At 38.4% G+C, this 21,357-nt stretch overlaps 1 protein-coding gene across 2 annotated transcripts; it reads right to left on the reverse strand.

Annotated features, from left to right (window-relative positions):
- Nucleotides 1–947: 947 nt before the first annotated feature.
- fbxl3l (F-box and leucine-rich repeat protein 3, like) lies at nucleotides 948–16,853 on the reverse strand. Of its 2 annotated transcripts, none has more exons than XM_006631816.3 (5): nucleotides 16,506–16,853; nucleotides 8,614–8,992; nucleotides 7,502–7,624; nucleotides 6,926–7,097; nucleotides 948–5,171 (listed from the first exon to the last, which is right to left on the reverse strand). In XM_006631816.3, the coding sequence occupies exons 1-5, from the start codon at nucleotides 16,565–16,567 to the stop codon at nucleotides 4,528–4,530; spliced, it is 1,380 nt and encodes a 459-aa protein (XP_006631879.3). In that variant the 5' UTR covers nucleotides 16,568–16,853; the 3' UTR covers nucleotides 948–4,527. The 2 variants fall into 2 exon arrangements, with proteins under 2 accessions (XP_006631879.3, XP_015205060.2); XM_015349574.2 differs by lacking the exon at nucleotides 16,506–16,853 and adding an exon at nucleotides 15,102–15,324.
- Nucleotides 16,854–21,357: the final 4,504 nt, after the last annotated feature.

A 21,357-nucleotide genomic window follows, 5' to 3' on the forward strand; every position in this document is an offset into this window, starting at 1 on the left:
CCATTTTTCACATATATTAGAGAGTTTTCAGACGTTTCAGAAAAGAAACATTATTTTTCAGCTGTGCAGCCTACTTCTGGTTTGACTGAATGAGTTGAGATGGCTTACAGGCTTGTGATACCTAGTGAATAACTAGGAATACCTGGGAAAATAAAGCTTAGTCTATACTAGGGGGCACCACAAGTGGTGGGCAGGTTGTTCCCTTGCCAGGCTCAATGGGGTTGAAGTGTGCTGCTGAGGAACAAAAATGGCCAGCTGAGCTAGGGCTGACAGGTGACAACACCTGTCGAGAATTGAACACCTCCCAGGGCCGTGACGACTCGCTCAGGCTGCTTGTCTCAACTTCCCGCCTACACTTAACAGGTTATTAGTTCATTAGTCCAGGATATTTAATCCTTGATCATCTACTGTTCCGGTACTGTCATAGAGCTACCTTCTGGCAAGAGTAGTGTTCAAAGCACAACAAACCTGCTTTCAAGAAATACACTCAGTCTATCAGCACCCCATCTACACAGCCGAGCACTGGACCAGTGGCAAAATACTGTACCTCTAACTGACCAGCCATGGTTATTGATGCCCCTGCCCTGCTGTGCCCCAATTGCTGTGCTCCCCTCCAGCCTCAGATTGCTCTCACCTGCCATCACCCGTCTTGTTCGGCTATCTTTGCCTGCCTTTGAAACTCCGATCTGGTTCGGCTATATCCATCAGCTCACTGGGATCAAGCATTTGGATTCCTCAGCCTTTCGGCAAGACGCAGTTCTCTTCATCCACTCGCCAAGCAGTAACACCCTGACTATACTATCAGCCCACAGGTGTGCGGTCTCGGGGGGAGGGAGTGAACGACAGACTAGCTGCTGCTGTGTCAGGGGTGCAAGTGGTCAAAAATAAATAAAACACAAGGAGAAACTACATATACACATGAAGTACAAACTGAACCAGAAAAGACATTGAATGTTTTGATCAAGTGTTAATTTATTTCTTTGTAACAAAATTCAAGACATTTCTACAATCCGTGTCAACAAAAGAATGTTTCAAAACAACCTCAGGATCGCAACACCATTGTTTACATGTATTTAGATAATGTATACATATAGTTTCAAACTGAAACACAATTAAGCTACTTTAAGGCAGAATTTAAACATGTCCACCAAAAAAAAACACCTATATTTAGTTTATTTAATCCTGTAAATTTAAATAAGAAGCTCAAGATTGTCTTATCAATCGTGGACAACACATTTTTAAAGAGGAACCATAACCACATATTTAGAGTGTCTAATGCGTATGAGTACAGCTGTGAAAAAATCAAACAAACACAATAGCAATCCAGATTGAATTAAATTCTGAGGCACCCATTGGCATTTGGGACCAAAGCTGGATTCAATCAGTTAACTGCTTTTATAAAGTGTATTCTTTCTGTTAGATACTGATTAAATGTGTGTGTGTGGATAATGCAAGGCTCATCTTTAAGCACATAGTTTTACTTGTGCCACATACCTGTATATTGCCCTTTATGAGGAACAAGTAAAAGGTTTATTCCATGCTGAAAAGAGAAAAAAAAGAAACAACATTTCAGCCGAAATGTTGCGTTTCCTTTCTTTTCTTTTCAGCATGGAATAAACCTTTTACTTGTTGCTTTGCAGACTACCTATGCTGACGCAGCTACCTCCTTGTACTATTGTCCTTTATTGCCCTGAACATTTTCCGGAGGAAGTCTCTCTCTTTTTTTTATGGCCCACAAAATATGAAAGGATTTGCCTTAAACAGAAAAAAAATGTAAACATGGTTTTCACAATCAAATATTCATCTATTTTAAAGTGCTTTGTTAATTGTGATTTTTTATTGGTTGTATAAGATTTGTACATACAACATCAGCACAAGATAAATATTTAAATCTGATAAGTATATTAAACTAATTTGCACAAAAGGCAAAAGCTAAGTTTGGTAAAACACTAAGTTGATTGTTTACCTAAATATTAGACATTCGGTATTTAGTACTCCCCTTTTAAACAGAGAAATATTAAAAAATCCCCTTCGAAACTGACAATTCAGGTGAGGGAATATATTTCCTTGCCTTAAATATCTCAGCTGCAACATCAAATTATGAGTAAAAGTACTAATACAGACCTATGCAAACTAGCAATTTATTAATAACAAATAATAGTACTAGGATCTGTTCAGTAACTCAAAGTGTCTTACAAAGCCATGTGTTTTAACTTGGAATTTCTAGGACGAACAGAGAACAGAACGGAATGGCCATTTCTCATTCTTTATTTAATCCAGAATCAAAATTAAGCACTCAAAATGATTAAGGTTATGTTCTGTGGCCCTTATCCTTGAAAGTGGAACAGCAAATATGTGCACCTTAAGGAATGAATAAATGAACCTCATGATGAAAGATGTATGCCTCTGGCCAACAGAGAGTCACCAACAGGTGAGAAGTAGAATTTGTAATCGGTAAAAGATTAGATTTAGTCTGATTTTTGTTCTTCACCTTTTACCTCTAAATAACCAACATTTTAAGCTTAAAGACAGAACCTTGTGTGCAGTTTGAATACTGTGATTTGAAGTGAGCCTAGCAAAAACAGAAACAATACAAAAATCCCAAAACTCAAAAATATCTCCTTCAGCCATTTTACTTGACTGTATTTTCATTGTCTGCCAAACATTTCTGGTGAAATAATTCTTCTTCTTCTATTTGTATTTTTAAAAGAACAGATTGTAATTTTATTCCTGTTTCACTTTGGATCACTTTTCATCATCAATGCATCATACAAAATACTGCTAATTGGATGGGATGCTTTCATATTAATCATTGGGAGAGTCGATGAGCTATTATGCACGTTTCACCAGAAGAATGAAATAAATCATATTTAAATGTTTAAAATTTTCCATTAATTAACTTTTTTACATTACCTTAATTTAGTATGTTGATTTCTATATACACTTCAATAATTAGAATTTTAACTTCTGACTACAAACCAATGTCCTGCACTTTTTCTGTAATTTGAAACTGCTTCAGTTCCTATGTTCCAGCTGGATATTATCCATCGATCATCACTATAGTACCTAATAACAATTACAAAACAATTTTGATTCAAAGAAGCAGTTCTGCATACAATACAGATATGCTTAATGAAGACAAATTATTTAGTGTGCTTAAGCTTTACAAAACAACTAACATGACGGTTGTGAAAGTATTTTTGTTCAAATTTGTTCCACTGAGAAAAACTCTGTGTGGAAAAAAGAGCAGTTCCAAGCCCTTTTTTCCCCATGTCTGTCTTATTGCTTGTTGGATTTAACCCTATAACTTCTACAATCACCTTTACAAAACTGGTAACAAAGAACTTTGAACAGCATCCCACAAGCTATCACCTTGGTTAAGGATGTTCAAACAAAAATATGACAACAGAACTTCTTATGAAGTACACCTTTTTCCTGTGTAAATCTAAAAACACTGGAAAAAATTAAAAGATAGAATCACTACACACAATTAATTTGTCAAATTCAGCCCTAAATCCTAGAAATAAGCCTTAGCAAATACAAATAAATCACATGGACATTGCTGCAGAAAATAATAATATCAACCTTTACCACATCTCAATTGCCACTTAGGTGACAAGGAAATTAAAAAGTCTTAACTACCGATGCAAATGGAGCTTTCATAAAGTCTGCTGTTCTTATTTCTAATGGAAATAAAAACTATTATGTATTTACAGTTTTAAGAGATCAAGCGCTAAATCGCGCAGCAAATATGGAGAAGCCAATGACTTATATCTATTAACAGTATGTCATCTCCTCTGACTCCTTACACAGGACAAACAGAGCTCAAGTCATACTATAAAAAGCCCGATATAATCAGCTTCAAAGGAATCAAGACATTTGAAATGTTTTTTTTCTTAAAATGCATAAATGCATTCACAAACTGTCCATGGACGCAACCTACTAAAATAAAACGTCTCAAAAGACAACGCAACAGCTATTAATAGCCATGTGTAAATTGTACAAAAAAATCCTTAGCTCCATAAAAAAGGATACTGATTAATGCTCTATGGCAATATGTAAATTAAAACGAATTCTGTTAAATGTGGTTATCAGTTTTGTTTTGTTCATTATGTAGTTACTTCATTCTCGGACCTCCTCATTTAATTCTACATTGCCTCCTATTTGAAGATTATTTACAACTTGGTAATGACCGTCTCTTTCACAAGACATCATCTTTGGATTCTAAAGGATCAGGGCGTTAACTGCTGTTCCTAAAGAAAGGGTGGATTCAGCTCTTACAGCACGTAGTGGAAGGAAAAAAGCAAAAGAAGCAAAATAAACCTCCCTCACTGCCTCATAATTTCTCGGCTCAGTCAGGTTCCATTTTCTGTGCTTTCAAGAATCGCAAACTCCACACTAGTATACCTATGAAAAGGAGATTCATCCTTACTGGATTTTTTTTTTGTTTTCTTGAAGGTTCTTGCACAAGATTCCCTTCTGGGACCTTTCATTATGAGGAGGATGAGTTTAGACATTAGATGGCCTTTACCAAGTTGGCATCATGTCTGGAAACCACATCCGCCCGAGATGTTTAGACACCTCAAAGTGAATTTGCTCCACATTATAGCTGTTGTCTGGGATCAGGACCTCCTCCATTATGGAAAGCTGGGTCAGCCGCCCGCCGCACATCTTCACGAACTCGATGAAGCCGCTACAGGTGACCTCACACTCCCCCAGCCCAATGGCCGTCAGGTTCTTGCAGCGGTCTGCAATCCGGATCAGCTCATCGTCCAGGGGCTCGAAGCCATTCGCACACACCACGAGCTCCACCAGCCTGGGGCAGTTCAGCCCGATGCGCCCCAGCATCTCCTTGCTGACGGCCCGGCCAAAATACAGGTGCGTGACAGGGGTCTCCTCGCGAAAGAAGGGGTCAAACTCCTCCTCGTAGAGGAAGAAGTACATGACGATGTTGACCTTGGGGGAGTGCTTCACCAAGGCATCCCAGCTCCTCTTCTTGATGGTATGGAACTGAGTCTGCCCAGGGTTCTCACTGACCACATCGATGCGAAGATGCTCCAGGTGCACGTGCTTCTCACTCGACAGAGCCAAGAGCAGTTCGTCACTCAGGAGGTGATAATTCAGCGCCAGCTCCCGTAGGCCGTGGCACTGGTCTGCCACACAAAGAATACCTATACGAGAAAGGACCATGAAAAATTGAAATCTGTTTGAATACATGGCATTCGAATCACAATATGCCATTCAGGCATACAGAACATTTTTTGCAGTGCACTGTTCTAAGAAGTATGTACTTAAGCTGCCCCCTGTTTTCGTAGACTATTCTGATCATTTTAAAACAGCAAATTTCTCAATAGCTTGATTTGACATTCAGCACACATTTAATAAAGTCTAAAACCCGGCATCACTCAACCAGTAACAGCTTTAGTGGTGGTAAGTATCATTACAGCTTCTAGCCTGTTCTTTAACAAGCAAGACTTGTTGAGTGTCCCTTAAATACATGTAGTAACAGATAAAAACCAAATATTTTGTCATCTGACAAACATTCAAAAAGATAAAGGTTGACAAATACAAATTAAGAGCTTTAAACAACATGGAAACTGTTTTCAAAGATACTGTACATGGGTGAGGATTTATTAAACCGTCTGTTGACATATTGCAGAAGAATGGCATAATGTTAGGCATTAACTTCATGTTGTACAGAAACATGTTTTTTTGCCAAACAAAGGGGAATTAATTACAGCTCATTAGGCTTCAGTTTTTATATGCAATGTTCTTTATAAGACTTAAGAAGTCTGAGGGCAGTAACCACAGAGCCCTATGTACCAAGTACATTTATAACCAAGTGATTTAAGCAACCATGAATTAAAAAATAGTTAATTCCACTCAACAGTTAATTAAGCATCTGCGCAAGTGGTGCATATACAACTCATGGCATATACAATTTTCAGTAATCACTGACATTTACAAACTAAACACCGCGTGCAGTATTACGCAGATAAATGGATTTCTGAAAGCAGTGTTGGACAAAATGTAATTTTTTCCTTTAATGAACAGAAAATAGTGCCGGGCCCAGAATCAATTTTCATGTACTTGAATAATTCACTTCTTTCAAAGTCTCTGGCAACATACAGTATAGACAACCAGAAAATCAGGTCAACCTAGAGTGCAGTGAATGAGCTACATCTCTTAGCAACTCTTACTATAGAAGGGCACAAACGGATGTGCTGTACGCACATAGTGCTGTACGCACATAGTGCTGTACGCACATAGTGCTGTACGCACATAGTGCTGTACGCACATAGTGCTGTACGCACATAGTGATTGTTCTCCTTACAGTCATTAAAACCATGAGCTCCATCCACCTTAGACAATTATTTTCTACCCTATAAAGACATAATGCTTGAATCTGCAATCATTCTTTTTCAACTGTTCTTCTCCAACTATTTTATTATATTTTATTATATTGACATCCAAAGAAGGCTCCACAGCTGAAACGTTGTGTTTCTTTTCTTCTCTTTTCACCATGGAATAAACCATTATTTTGCAGCCTACGCATGCTGATGCAGCTACCTACTTAACTATTTTATTATATTTCCACCTAACCTGCAATGTTCTTCTGTTTAGTTCTAAGAATAAACAGATGTCCAAAGAGAACTGCAGAAGACCTTGCTACATATTTCTAACAAAAAATAAATGTAATAAACAATAACTTTTATATTGCTGTTTTAAATCAGACTGGATTTACTGAATATGTGCATAACACCTAGAACACTGCTTCAATTTAAAATCACCTAAGTCTACATATGATAAATGTTTTTTTTTTAATATCATGCTAAATAAAATGTACTATGAATGCTACAAATCAACTCAAAAGACAAGGTTCAACAGTGTGGCCAGCAGTACAGAAATCATTGCCTTAGCTCACCAGCAGGGGAGACATGGGGACAACTACTCATCTTCAGCAGTTTCAGCGTGTCGCTGTTATTCGCCACCAACACCTTCAAAGAAGGGTCATCCACAGGTGTGTCGTCAATTTTTATCGAAGACAGGGACTTTGAGTTCACAAACACCACCGTGAGGGCAGACACAAAGTGAGACTGTAGGGACACAAGAGATTAACAAATTTGCTTCTAATCATGGTTAACATTTAAAAAAATCAATTATTTTTTAACTTACATATGTGTTCCATGATTCTATAACCACTCAAACTGTCTAAAATTTCTCTTTGTATTCATTCTGTACTTAATCTATTACTTTGTAAAGAAATAAAACATCATATTTAAACTGCACAATACAAAAGTATATGCATGAGAGGTCAAAGGTGTATTTTCATGTTAGTGCTTAATGTTATAGAAATTAGGGAGTCTGTGCATTAAATGACAAGATAACAGCCATTCGAAATGCTGACAACATGCTTCATACAGAGTACTGACAAAAACAGTTAGCTTATTAATGCATTTTTGAGTATAGCTGTGCAATACTGGTAACAGCCAACGCATACCTGTGATACGTTCATGAAGCTCGGCCTTGCTGTAGAGATGAGCCCCAGAGTCTTGATAGTGCAGTTCACCAGTTGTGAGAGAATGTCACAGGCTGCCTCTGCAGACTCAGTACAGCTGTCAACCTTAAGCAAAATAAGTAAGTGGATTGTGGTACTGCAACGCTAACTTTAAAAGCAGCTTCACTTCACACAAATCACCAGTATTTTCAGTTTTACATCCACCCAGTTTAGAATCACCAGTGTTGAATAAGCACAGCATTACAGTGAAACCCTGAACCACATTGGAAAAGACAGACATGACCTTCAGATTTCCCTTTGTTTGGACACTTTCTCACTCACTGTGCCCATTCTCACATACCCTTTTTTTGTTCTCCCCTGTTTCATATCCCAGCATCCTGTATCTCTCTCCCTCATACCTAAATGAAGGCTCAACAGCCAAAAAGTTGTTTTCCTTCCTACTTTGCAGCATGTTTTAATGATGTCACTGCCAATTCACAGGCACCCATGAATCCCAGTTGCTGTTGTATCAAAAACTGAACAGCCAAGTCGAATCATACTCGTCCAGTTCTGTACTGTCACTTGGGAAATCCCAGTCACAATCAGTTTGAAACAATCTAGGCTCAAATCTGCAATGCTGGCAACACATGACCCACGACCAATATTCTACATCAATGCATTTATGGGATGAACCGATGAGCAGCCCCTTGATTTTTAAAGATATATTATTTTTTATTAAAGTTAACATATAACATTCAGATACTACACTATTCATTCACATATCAATTGCCTGTCTTTCTAAAAACAAAACACACCAATAAGTCAATGATTTGCACTGATGAGCATCTTAGTTTAGAAAAGAAAGATGGCGCAGTTTTGAAAAAGAAGGCCTAATTGTGAAACAAGAAAAAAACAGATGTTGCGAGTTAAAATATTTCAAACACATGTTCCCAAAATAAAGCCTCCAATTCAAATCCCATGCTGTGCTTGGGGATGATGAGTCATTGCAACCTCCTCTACAGATTAGCCGGTTAGGTTGTCAGACGGATTAGAAAGTGCTGGGAGTAACGATGTGCAAAGCTGGATGAGGGGGTGGGGGTCAGGAGATCCTTTACCTTGAAGCTAACGTACTGCAGATGTTGAGCATGCTTCTTTATAATCTGCTGGATGAGGTCAGGGTGAGTAGATTTCAGATATGACGTGGCAGGCTGGTTGAGCTCGAACTCAAACCTCCTCCACAGGTCGGGGATGTGAAAGACTTCGTTCCACCTCCTGCAGACGGAGGAGGCCCGCGCCCGGTCCACAAGGGACAAGTGCTGGAAGACTTGTAGCACCACATGGTGAGGCAGGTTCCCCCAGTCCTGCACGGTGTCCTGTCTCCAGGACGCCCCGAGACGGAAGCCTGATGATCTGCCCTTGTGCTTTTTGCTTCCTTCTTCGGCAGATGAAGGGGCTTGACTCTCCGGGTTGATATTTATTCTTCCTCGTTTCATTCTGCACACAAACAGAAAGGAAGGGAAACAGAACCAGACTGCATCAAAACAAGCATTTCCACAAACATCCTCATACACTTCTAAATAAGTCTGTTTCTAAACACGATCAACTGTTGCAGAATTCTTATTACTCCCCCATCCCCACCAACCTGCTTCGTCTTAGATGTAAAAAAGACCTCTTTCATTGTAGGCTCAAGTGAAACATAGTACGAAATTTCAGGCTGTGGTAAAACACATATCCAAAGGTTGCGCAAGAATTTTTTTTTACAAAATTAAAGAAACCCTACACATGAATAGCCTCTTTGCTTCAAGGGCAGTTTTTTTAAACAGCTTGTGGAGAAGTTAAGCCACAATCACCAGTTGTTAATTATCCTGAGCACAAGGATCAGACCAGTGATGACCTCAATGGAGTCCAATGTGCTAAGACTCCATAAGATACTTACCTGTTCTCTCATTCGTCACTCTCTGTGAACTGTGGCTACGCATGAGCTGGCCTGCCCCTCACACAGTGCCAAGACCTTAATGATTACAACATCAAGGTCCAGCAATCTGTGCATGTGTTCTTTTTTTTGCATTTTGTTATTACTTGCTAAACATGTGACAAATAAGAAGGTAGGGATCCGATACATATCACCCCCCAAAAAAATTAAAAAAAACTTATTTTAGTCAAAATCTCTTTGGCTAAGGATCTGCACCTGTGGCGGGAAGGTTATCTGTTCGTATCCAGCGGCCGGCAGAGGAATCCTACTCTATTGGGTCCCTGAGCAAAGCCATTAACCCCAACTATTCCAGGGGTGCCATATAAATGGCTGACCCTGCACTCTGACCCCAAGCTTCTCTCCCTGTCTGTGTGAAAGCAAGTTGGGGTTTTGTGAAAAAGACAAATTCCTAATACAAGAAATTGTATATAGCTAATAAAGTGGTCTTATCTAAATATTAAACATTAATATATGCTTCACAAGGATGCAAAAATGTGTTAGCCAAATCCAATCACATGAAAAAACACAGCACAATTCCTTTATATTATTAAAAACGACACTTAGCACTTAGACACTGAAGCTTAGGAGGAAACTAAACACTGAACAGCAGCACAATCCAGCCAGCAGACACTAAGGGAATTAACTACATCAGTCTAGAAACACCATGTGTCTATTAAAACTCCACACAAGCTGGTCAACCTCAGTAGAACCCAAGCCCTGTTTTGATAAAGATCCTGTGCACTGCAAATAATAAAAATGGGGCAGCTCATCTATGCTGGTGAAGTTATCACAAGCTTTATCTGCAGTGCATGCCATTTGTTAGAAATAGTTACAGTACATTCCATCCAGCACTGGGAAGATTTATGTGAAAAGTCTCCTTTGTTTTTATCCTGCAAATAAAGCTGAAAATCTGATCTTTATACACATGCATGAACTTTGAGGACCTCACATATTCAATATGTCTCAAAGATGCTCCATTATATAGTCTGTTTTGTGCATCTGTAAAGTAAATAAAATAAAATACTGCCTAAAAATAGGTGAATTGAGGAAGAGTACCATAAAACTGACCTCCAAGTCTCCAAGAAAACATCAATTGTGAAGTGTTTGTTCATATTCAATTTTTGCCATATGCAGAAATTAAGTATTTTAAGAAGAAAAAAACAAGCGTTACCTACATCTTTTTGTGCCTTTTCTAAAATCTTTTGCAACTTCTGCACTTTTTTAATATTCTTTCATATTTAATTATTTTAAAAATTGCATATTTATGTCCCAACATACTTTCTTTAAAATGGTTTGAGTGAGACAGCAAAAATTATGTACAGTATGTGAACCAGACCCATCTTTTATTGCCTGTGCAGCAAGAAATGTCCCCAAAGTCTTAATCTCCTGGTCTATCGAGGTAGACCAATCTACATATTTTAAAACTAACTTTGAAATTAAAACCACTAATAACTGGGGCCCACAACATTATAACGCACACAGGCAAAATACAACCGAACAAAAATATAAAGATTAAAGTATCATTTTTAGGTGTTCTTAAGATCTCTGCTGTAGACATGTTGATTCTTATTTTAAACCGGTTATAGCAAAATTCCAAACAGTGGTGTTAAAGGGAATTGCTTAGAACAATTGTGCAGAAAAACAAGAAGAAAAACACACACACTGTAGCTGCTCGCACTGTATTTTTTCAAAGCAGTTCCTGACTGCATGCATTAATTGCATTAATGAACTCCTTTGAACCCATTAAGAAAAATAACATTACTAAAAGCAGTAAATCATTAAAAGAGTATTTTAATTGTCTTTTTAAAAATGTGTCCTACAATTCCTGCGATTAAGCTGATGGACTATAACTGGATAACGAGCTTGGTCAAGGCAGACCCTGGAAAGCCAGGACGTCCATTAATGTAATTCACCTTGCTAATTAGTAAAATTGGAAAAATTGGTCTAACCTACTGTATCATGTATTACAGGTGTTTACGGAACAATCCAATGCAATACTTTAATACTGCCATCACTTTACTTACACTGATGCTGATGATTATCAATTAAATAATAAAAATGCTGATTGGAGAATATCTTTACAATGGTATGGCCAAGATTGAGTAGTTAATGAGCCAAACGAATCCTGGAGGATTGTGGCCATCTGGACCACATTAACCCTCCCCTCTGTTTTGTTCCTGCCATCAGATATCAATGTCCCTAAAGGACAAGTGAGTATGTAAAGAATTACCTAAAGAATGGTTCTGATTTAAATCTCAAACTGGGATGGGCTGAGGTAGCAGCTGCCATGGGCATTCACTGATCTCCTTGCACATTTTCTTCCTACAGTGGCTCAACAGACAACAGGAGTCAAAACTGTGTATATACAGTACATATTCATGTGCGTATATTCTTAGTTCTCAAAAAACCTTCTTCCTCCACAATATATTGAAACTAAGCCATTAAAATTTAAACCCTGTCATATACTGTATCTTGTTATACCATGTTCCTTTTAAACAAAATTGTAATTTACACATCAGTGAAACTACAAGTTAGTATATCTTAAAAATAAAAATGATAATATAGTATTGAATACTTTATTCAAATGAATCTTCTGTATTTCACTTAAAATAAAAAACTTTACTGTACCATCTTCCACTACAGTGATAGGAGACTATACATAAAAAATCAAAAGACAAAGTTAGTTCTTAAATTATATTATAGTTTTATGGGATTACATTTTTATCTCTTGTAAATATAATTTCTGAAATCTAATGAGAATACTTTTTGGACAGACATCATTATCTTCTTTTCTCAGCCTAAAGAGGCCTGTTAAACACTATGGCATTTATTAGTTAGTAAGTCATGGGCTGATATAAGAGTCAAGACCGAAGATTTCTGCTAGAAAGTGGGTACCTGTAATGTGTGCAAATAACTAATTTCCTTCATTTAGTTATTCAGTTATGGAGTGAGATGCCTGCCAAAGAAGGAGGCGTTATGAATCAGCTTCCCAGATTCAACATTCAACATTCAAATATGATGTTGGATGAAGCATTTCAATTAATTAAATATTATCAGTTCACTTAAACATTCAAATATGAAGCTGGATGAAGCATTGCAGGTTCAGTAACTCTGATTCATAATTGCAATGTGCATCCGATTATGTTTGACCATGATCTCACTCTATCTAAATTTAGTCTTTCTGCCACTTTAGTGCAAACAAATGTCTTTTTCCCCTCTAATAACATTTCACATAAGTATATGAATTTTAAATTCAAGCAGCATGCCTACAGGAACTTGCACCACAATCTGCATCATCCTAATTTTAGTTTACTCTTATCTCTGAAGACATTTTGTGATATTTAAGGAATGTTGAGACATCCAATGTTACCCTGGAAGTTACAGTTAAAAAGACAAATTGATCATTTCCAGATTCCAACAAGAAACATCAGCATAACTTGTGACTTGACTGTATCTCTTTAAAACTCCTGTAAGTTTAATATCCACAGTAAATCCACAGATCTGGCATGAAAAGAAACAAAATAAGCACAATCACTTCTTGTTATATCAAGAAGTAAGGAAAGAAGAATTTTTCACATTAGTGCTTTCTAAAGCAGGGCTTATCATACCAAATCCTCAGTACCAGGACTGCAGAATCCTTACCACCGTTCCCACACACTCCCCACTCCCAAAGAAAGAGAAGGCATAAAATGAAGGGTTATCAGACCCTGGCTGGTATGTGCCTGCACCTTTATACACAGATTTTTACATTTTTGAGAGGGAAGCACTGGCAACAAAAGAACAAAGGTCAACTAAATGCTGAAAAATATCAGTGTTCTTCAGGTGTGGCTCAACAGACAAAATGTTGTTTCTCCTTTATATTTTCAGCATTTAATTAACCTTTACATGTTTCTTCACATTTATACATGTGTTATAGATACTCATATATCTGTATACAGTAAATGTGTCCTCCACATGGATATTGGTCATCATTACCTCATTTTCCAGGAAGAAGGAGATTGTGCACCAAAGATTTGGAAGATCAGCTCCACTCAAACCCCCAGGGGCTTCAATTTTTCGTCCCATTGTAGTTCAATTAATTGGATGAATAACTGTATCATTTAGTACTTCTTCACCCAAAGTGCTATGGGAGTATGTTGCCAAACTAAGCCATGTGATCAAACCCAGTACTTCGGCTTCCTTCAAGAAATCTGTAGTCTGTATCAGATCCTTGGATCAATTAACTACTAACTACCAAACAGGCTTTCTTGTGTTCTTAATTGCTTGAGACTTTCACTGGACCTACATTGTTTTTAAATGCTTTCAGTGTTTTAAGAGCTGTAAACTCTATATTAAAAAAATGACCTGTGAAATTGTCAGTGGTGAATGTCACACGAGTCTAAAAATACTGAAATGGTGTGCTTAAAATATTATCACTTCATTAAACATTATAAAACATTAAGGGGGTGCTCAACTGAAATTAGCTCTAGCGGAGACTGGGGTCCTAGGCACCAGGAACTATTGTATTTAAAGTCGGGTAATATGTTCATAAACACGTAATGAAAAAATATTTAAAGATGCATTGATATTTCTTTCTGAAGGCATGGTTTTCTCAAAGCAAGCCACGTCAGGAATTGTGCTCCAAATAGTTTGGTCTTTTCCATTTGATAAGTATCTTTTGGGTAACAATTTATTAAAGTTTCAAATCTATGGTATCAATGGTAAAACACTAAAAAGGTTCATACATAATAATAATCTAACATCGGATCTTACTGTTGCAACTTGCCTTATTGTGCATTCACTGTGAATGTGTTAGGATTTTCAAACACTGAAAGTGACTTTGAGAGATTAAGAATAATTTTTAAACTGAATACGCCTGTACACACCCTGTACACAACATGAAAATAACAGACTCGTCAGTCTTTCCATTAGAATTCTGAGCGCACAAAATGTTTCCTTACAAACCCTTCGCATATACAGAACAGTTAAATTATATTCTACATATAAAATTAGGATTAAAATCCTCAAACTAAAAATTAACTCACGATTACAAAAGAAAAGCACCTCAAAACAAAGCTTCGAAAAAGTAGCATCTCCTTCACCTTCATCTGCAACCCAATACAACTTGATGGGGTCCAATCAGAAAAACAAGTGTTAATGCACTATGAAGGTGCGCAATTGCATTTCCAGCGAAGTCCCTCAGATATACAGTACGAACACCTTTTCACACATGCATTACTGACTCAGCTAAGTGTGATTCTTCTCGCTTAATTAAATATAAAAAATATATTTTTATATGTAAAACGAACGGTAAAACGTATTATAAAATAATCGATATCACGAATTAATCACACCCCTGTGACTCCATACAGCAAACGATACAATGTAAACAAAACAGTAAAACCGAGCTTTACAGTAAAACATATTTCAAAGGCAAAACGTGGAGAACACATGCTGTATGCAACCTGAAACTCATTTTCACATTTTGTGTTATGCGCTTTATTAGTCTACAATGATCATTCGCAAACAAGATGACTTCGTCGCTTTCTTTTCTAATGTGGGTTAACATTCCAAAGGCGAGAAAGTGAAATATTTTATTGCATTTTTTTTTCAGGATCGTTCGAATTTCATTTATTTTCAACATTAACTTACTCGTTCTTATTGCCTCCTTCCACGACGGTAAAGCGCCTAGTTCTGCCTTAAACTTATTTTTTCATTTTTTTCTGCGCCATTCCCTTTTCGTTTAGAGAAGCCATTACTGCGGATTATTCTTGAACGCTCCTCCTGAATGTAGGCCAGTGTCCCATAAAAAGCCTCCCTCCTGGCAACTTGCCTGTTCAGCAGCTTGATACCCGCAAGCCAACAGCTTGATAACCAGAGCAAACTACCTCACTCTACACGTGAGAGCGGAGAAACATGGATTCCGCTTAGCTGTACTAGTCCTTACTGGTTTGCACATAATGAGCTTCAAATCTATACTGTACTTGCATGTATGTGTTTCTCCAAGCATTATGTACTCACAGTCAAATTAGTGTTGCAACTGCGATTGGAATTTCGCAAATTCAGCCACTAATAAGAATAAGAATAATATATATATATACAAATACACATTTCTGGGTTTATTAATGGGTGATGTTTTACCTCCCATGGGAATATTATTTTCTATTTTATCGTCTAACCAATAATAACAGTGGTAAAAACAGCCTTGTTTGGCAGGTGAAACAAAACATTAACGCTGCTACGAGAGCCCTGCGCGTCCCGTCTCGCCCTCCTGTTGGAATCGCCGGATCCAACCTGCGTCTCATTTATCATTTTTATCATTTATATGGATCTTCCTCCCGCTTAGATCAGAGATGCGAGAGTTTTGGGGGAGGAGGACTAGGAAGGAGAAGCTCCCAGTGCTGCAGCTATAGGACTCAAATCCTTTAAGGGCGCAGAGCGGCTACAGCTTGTCTAAAGCCACTTCGAGGCCTTTGGATGGAAACTTGGAAAGGTTATGCAAATGAAGGGAGTGTGTGTTTGGGGTAGGGGGTGACGTACTGTTCATTGGCCTCTTTTTTAAATAAACTTACGATAATACAAACTGATTCACAAAAATGTATAATAAACATTAAATTACGATCTTTACAAATTTCAAGTTTCTAATTGCCAAGTAATATATAGAGTATATATAACATAAGTGACAAAGCTGAACGGCTACTAACACGATGATCTGCATAATAAAATACCTTCTCAGCACATACAGTATGCTGTTTTCGTTTCTGCAGCAATGGTATCAACAATCACGGCTAGTAAAAAGGTGATACAACTTCAACTTCTCAAAATTCCGGCAAAGTTGTCTATTCTGAAGTAGTAAAATTTACCACCGCGCGTAATACTTCCTTGCAGTCTAATGACCACTAATGCAGTGTTGCGCTTTTCAAGGATGTATGTGCATGTTCAGTTCTGTCATTTATGGCAATCATATATTCTATTCAAAAGACCTTTGCCACCAGACTATTATTAACCGTTTACTGCTGCACCTAGCTTCTGAGAACAAGGAGGTACTCCACTCACCTGTAAGGCGCTGAAGAGCTGTAACCCGCACAGTAATGAACAGACGCGGTGGCAGCAGCCATGTGAGGTTTTCTGCTTCCTTCCAGTTTTACGTCCACCTTTTAAATCGCTTAACTCGAGAAATAAAATAACACCTTTTAGATAGAAAGGAAATACTGTCTGTCCTGAAAAACTGGCCAACTGAACGCAATTGCGATCATCTCCGACGGTTAGTTTTTAATACAAAACGAACAGAGCAGCAATTAACAGAAGAAGTGTGGTTTGCTAGTTAAATTGCAACATTTATTAATACATAAAATGAAGATGTACTGCTCGGTTCCGCCAGCCAACCTACTGCGTTGTCCTATCTTCGTGAATGGGTGCGTTGTATGTGTGGTAATCACAACGTTTACAAAACAATCGTGAGTGACAAGTTAATCTACCATTCACCTATCCTGTCATTCAGTCTGGCTGTTTCTTATAGGACGGGAGGACGCAGGGTAACACATTTGAGGGTAAAGCCTTAGGCAGGCAAGCTGCAATATTGGATTTCCAACCTCGTTGCTATGGAGATAAATACTTTTCATCTCGAAGCTGTACATGAATTGTACATGTTTGCATGCAGTATAGGATCATAGCTAATAGAGCATAAAATTTACTTAAATACTACAAGTCTTTAAAGTTTAAATTAAAGGTTACATGAATAAAGGGAGTAAATTGTATGACTGTACATTTCATAATCCACTGCATAGAGGTGGCCAAGCAAGGTCAATATTCCTGTCAAAGTGAAAAGTACTTCAGTACATGTATATCCCCAACAAACTGCAGATCTAACAAGATTGTCACTGTGACTCATTAGCTTTCTAAAATCGATGGAGTAGGATTACACTGAGCTAAACATTTATAAAAAAAATATAGAGGATGCATAAAGGCACATGTTTTTTGTTGTTCATAAGCATATCGCTTAAATAATTTCAAAACTGACCCTTTTGAGAGTAATGCAACTGTAATGTGTCAGAAGATATGTCGGTATCAGTAAAAATATTTCAAAATCACCGTATCCAATTAAATGTAGTTAAAGATGCAAAACCCTTCCCAAAATTCCCGAATCGAATCTGTTTAAAAGCAAATTCAATTTAATGTTTTCAAGTAGCACAGTAACGAGTTTAGCAAACAAAAAAACGGTTGATGTTTTGTGTTAAATCGGGAGAGGAAACAACGTTACAAATGCAAGGATGTTTATGTTTCCGTTCTTGGGATCAAACAAAAAAAATGTATCGTTATTTTTAAAAGATATCAATAAAACAACTTGAAACTCGAAAGTTTTAAAGAAATCCGAAATAAAGACATGTATTTGTATCTTTATCATGTTTACTATTAATAATAATGTAGGATACCACAGTTAAAATGCTACGTGGATATTTTAACGTCCCTTAATCCTTTCATTGCAGTATTGCGAACACAACACAGGCGAGAACTGATTGAAAAATACTTTTTTCCGAGCTAAAAAATATGCCTCACGGAAGGCAAACAAAATATATTGCAAAGAACAATAACAACAGAAAGTAGGTCAGTGTGTCATTTAGCAGTAGGCTAAATCGGCACTGAGCCAGCGCAGCAGCTTGAAGGAAAGGCTGCTCAAACGCTTCACGTGATAACAGCCATGCACGTTTTCTCCGCTTGACAGTCAAGGACTCTCGGCGGCCTTTGCTGCAGTGCTTTAGTTTTCATTCTTTCCAGCTGCTTTCACGTGACACCAGCGGCATATTACTGCACTGACACGGGAAGCTGTTCTTAATAAACTATAATGTGAACTGGGATTTAAGTCTGCACAAATGCAGTCTCTGGAATATGACCTATTTCAGGTATCAGCCCTATTTCAATTTCCCCTATCACCTGTCCATCCTCATGTATTATTATTGATAATAATTTATTAATAAACTATATGAATAATACACTTATATATTATTCAAGATAACTTACATTTGTACCTTTTACTGTATACAGCTGGGTATTTTATTAAATTAATCTCAAGTGAGGTCAGGATCTAAATCCACAAACATCCAGTTCTGAGGGCAGAGCCCTAAGTCCAGACTGCTGCCTCTAACTTTGTAAAGATTTGTCTTATCTACCTACTTATCCACACACTTTCATTGTAAAATAATTGCATTTTTAGCATAAACTTCGATTGTTAAGTCTTGTACAGGTAGCAGCTGTGAAACCTTGCTTCTTGTACTCATCTCTACCTGGAGAAACTGTCAAAAAGGTACACAGATAATACACACTGCCATCCAATGGAACCTCAGAAATACTACCTCACAATAATTACATATGACACCCATTGCATTTTGTATTTCTTTTTTAAAAATCTGTAAATATTCTTTTTGGCCATTACATCCAATTAAAATGTCTTTGCATAGCAATGTAGGTGGCCCTCCCATCTTCGTGGAACAGGCTGAAGAGTGACTCGACCATGAAGAGGACCTGATGCTGCTGCTGACAAGTCCATCGCAGCCTCTGTCTGGCCCGAGAGTCGGGTGTGATGTCTAGGAGGTGTGAGCAGAGGGCCTCTGACAGGTCGCCCTGCTCTAAGGCCAGCAGCATGGAGTCTCACTGTCCTGTCACTGATGCAGGCATTGTGTCTGGCTGCAGTTTCAGCAGCAGTACAGGTGGCAGATCTGAAACGATCTCTCAGATCAGTCTGATGTGTCGGTCCTGCTCTGGTGTGGTCACTTGAGGGCAACCAGGTCTTGGAAGGTCATCTGTCCTGCTGGTCTGCTGAAACCTTCTCTGCACTAAGGAGCAGCTTACTCCATAGTGTCTGGCATCGCTGGCACATGACGTGACGTTTCTTTTTTTCATCAGTATATAATATTGTGGTACTTGATAAAAATGAATCATGATGTTAAAACCACAAAGAATTATCCATCACAACAAGACCGGAGGATGAAGGCAGGAGGACACTGGATGCAGGGGAGGGGAGGCATCCTTGCAACCAGGAGCAGTGGAGGGAAGCAGATCATCTAGGTGAAGCACAGATGAGGGCAGCAAGTCAGGCAATGGGAGATCCAGAGGGAGTGACAGAATGCCTGTGCACAGTGGTCCCAGCACGAGAACTGTAAGCACTGACAATCTAGCAACAGGACTTGCTGGATTGAAACCTGTTATATCCCAGGGAGGCAAACTGTTCTTGCCCTCAGATTTGGCTGGGCTTGGGCTGCAGTGTCTCCTCTTTCACCATTTATGCAGGCTTGGCTTCTAAGGACTGTAGCCTCTCCTCCTCCCCTTATCCAATGTGGGCAGGCCATCAGACAGATGTGAGGACCAAAACCCTTTCATATCTGGTGATCTTCCAGCATGTTTAGGCTAACAAACCAGAGACAGGCTAATGGTGAAGGGCATTCATTCTTTTTTATAGAATTGAATTGTGGATCTTCTGGGGTAGAAAAAACAAATTCTTGAACACACATTAGTGGAATCCAACAGTGCCACTGAATTGTTTGCATTAACAGAGAAGGGGTATAGGCTCTTATTCTGAAAATAAATGCTTTGTGTATAAAATGTTGCCCAATTTAAAATGCCACAACCAGCCAATGATTGTGATTTACTTCTCTAAATGCCATGTAACATGTAAACACAGTGGTCATCAAGAAATGTTACCTGGATGGGAGACCTCCTGGGAAAGCTAAGGTTGCTGCTGGAAGAGGTGTTAGTGGGGCCAGTAGGGGGCGCTCACCCTGCGGTCTGTGTGGGTCCTAATCCCCCAGTATAGTGATGGGGGCACTATACTGTAAAAAGGCGCCGTCCTTCGGATGAGATGTAAGACCGAGGTCCTAACTCTTTGTGGTCGTTAAAAAACCCAGGGTGTTTCTTGAAAGGAGTAGGGGTGTAACCCCGGCATCCTGACCAAATTTCCCATTGGCCCTTACCAATCATGGCCTCCTAATAATCCCCATTTATCAATTGGCTTCATTACTCTGCTCTCCTCCCCACTGAGAGCTAAATAAAAAATAAAGATGTTTATCAAATAGAGTAACAAGTCATTTGTATTTGTATCTATAGGCACACATCTATATGGGGAAGAACCCAAAGAAGGCTCCACAGCCAAAACGGTGTGTTTCCTTTCTTCTCTTTTCAGCATGGAATAAACCTTTACCTGTTTCTTTGCAGCCTACGCATGCTGACGCAGCTCCCCACTGGAACTACACATCTATATGTACACATTAATGGGGCCTGGAGCTTAACATTTTTTACTTAAATCTCTTGGAGTTTGTCCATTGACAAAAGAACACTCTTAATTTGTGCAAAATATAATTATATTGTAGTTTTAGTAATAAATAACAACTACTTGCATCTACTGTATGCAGCACTCTTTATCCAAAATGATCCCAAAGCACTTCACATGGAGGAGGGGCCCTTAGGGATACCCTGGGTGACCTTATGCCCCAGCAATCCCTCTACACAGAAAATCAGGTAAAGTAGTGAGATATTGCTTCACAGATTGAATTAAGGGGAAACTTCAGGAAGGCCAGAGTGAAATTTAGCCGGACACCGGGCTTGGGCTTAACATTGCTTTGAAAAATGTCATACGATCTTTAATGACCAAATAATAGGGATCTCAATTTAAAGTCTCCATACTGGGGCATTGGCGTTAGACATTTTTTCACCAGAGGAATGAGGGCACTTATTACCAACAACGCTTGCTTCAGCAACCTGAGGTCTCACATTCTAGTGTTGACCAGGTGAAGCCATAGTTAACTTTTGATTTCTGGCAAGGTCAGGGTGCAAGGTCGAATTAACCTTAAAATGTGTAACCTTGTTTAAGGTGTAACCTTAGAATTACTGTATATAATAATCCTTTTTACTACGGTTC

The sequence above is a fragment of the Lepisosteus oculatus genome, chromosome 11 (assembly GCF_040954835.1).
Source record: "Lepisosteus oculatus isolate fLepOcu1 chromosome 11, fLepOcu1.hap2, whole genome shotgun sequence".
NCBI classification, from domain to species: domain Eukaryota; kingdom Metazoa; phylum Chordata; class Actinopteri; order Semionotiformes; family Lepisosteidae; genus Lepisosteus; species Lepisosteus oculatus.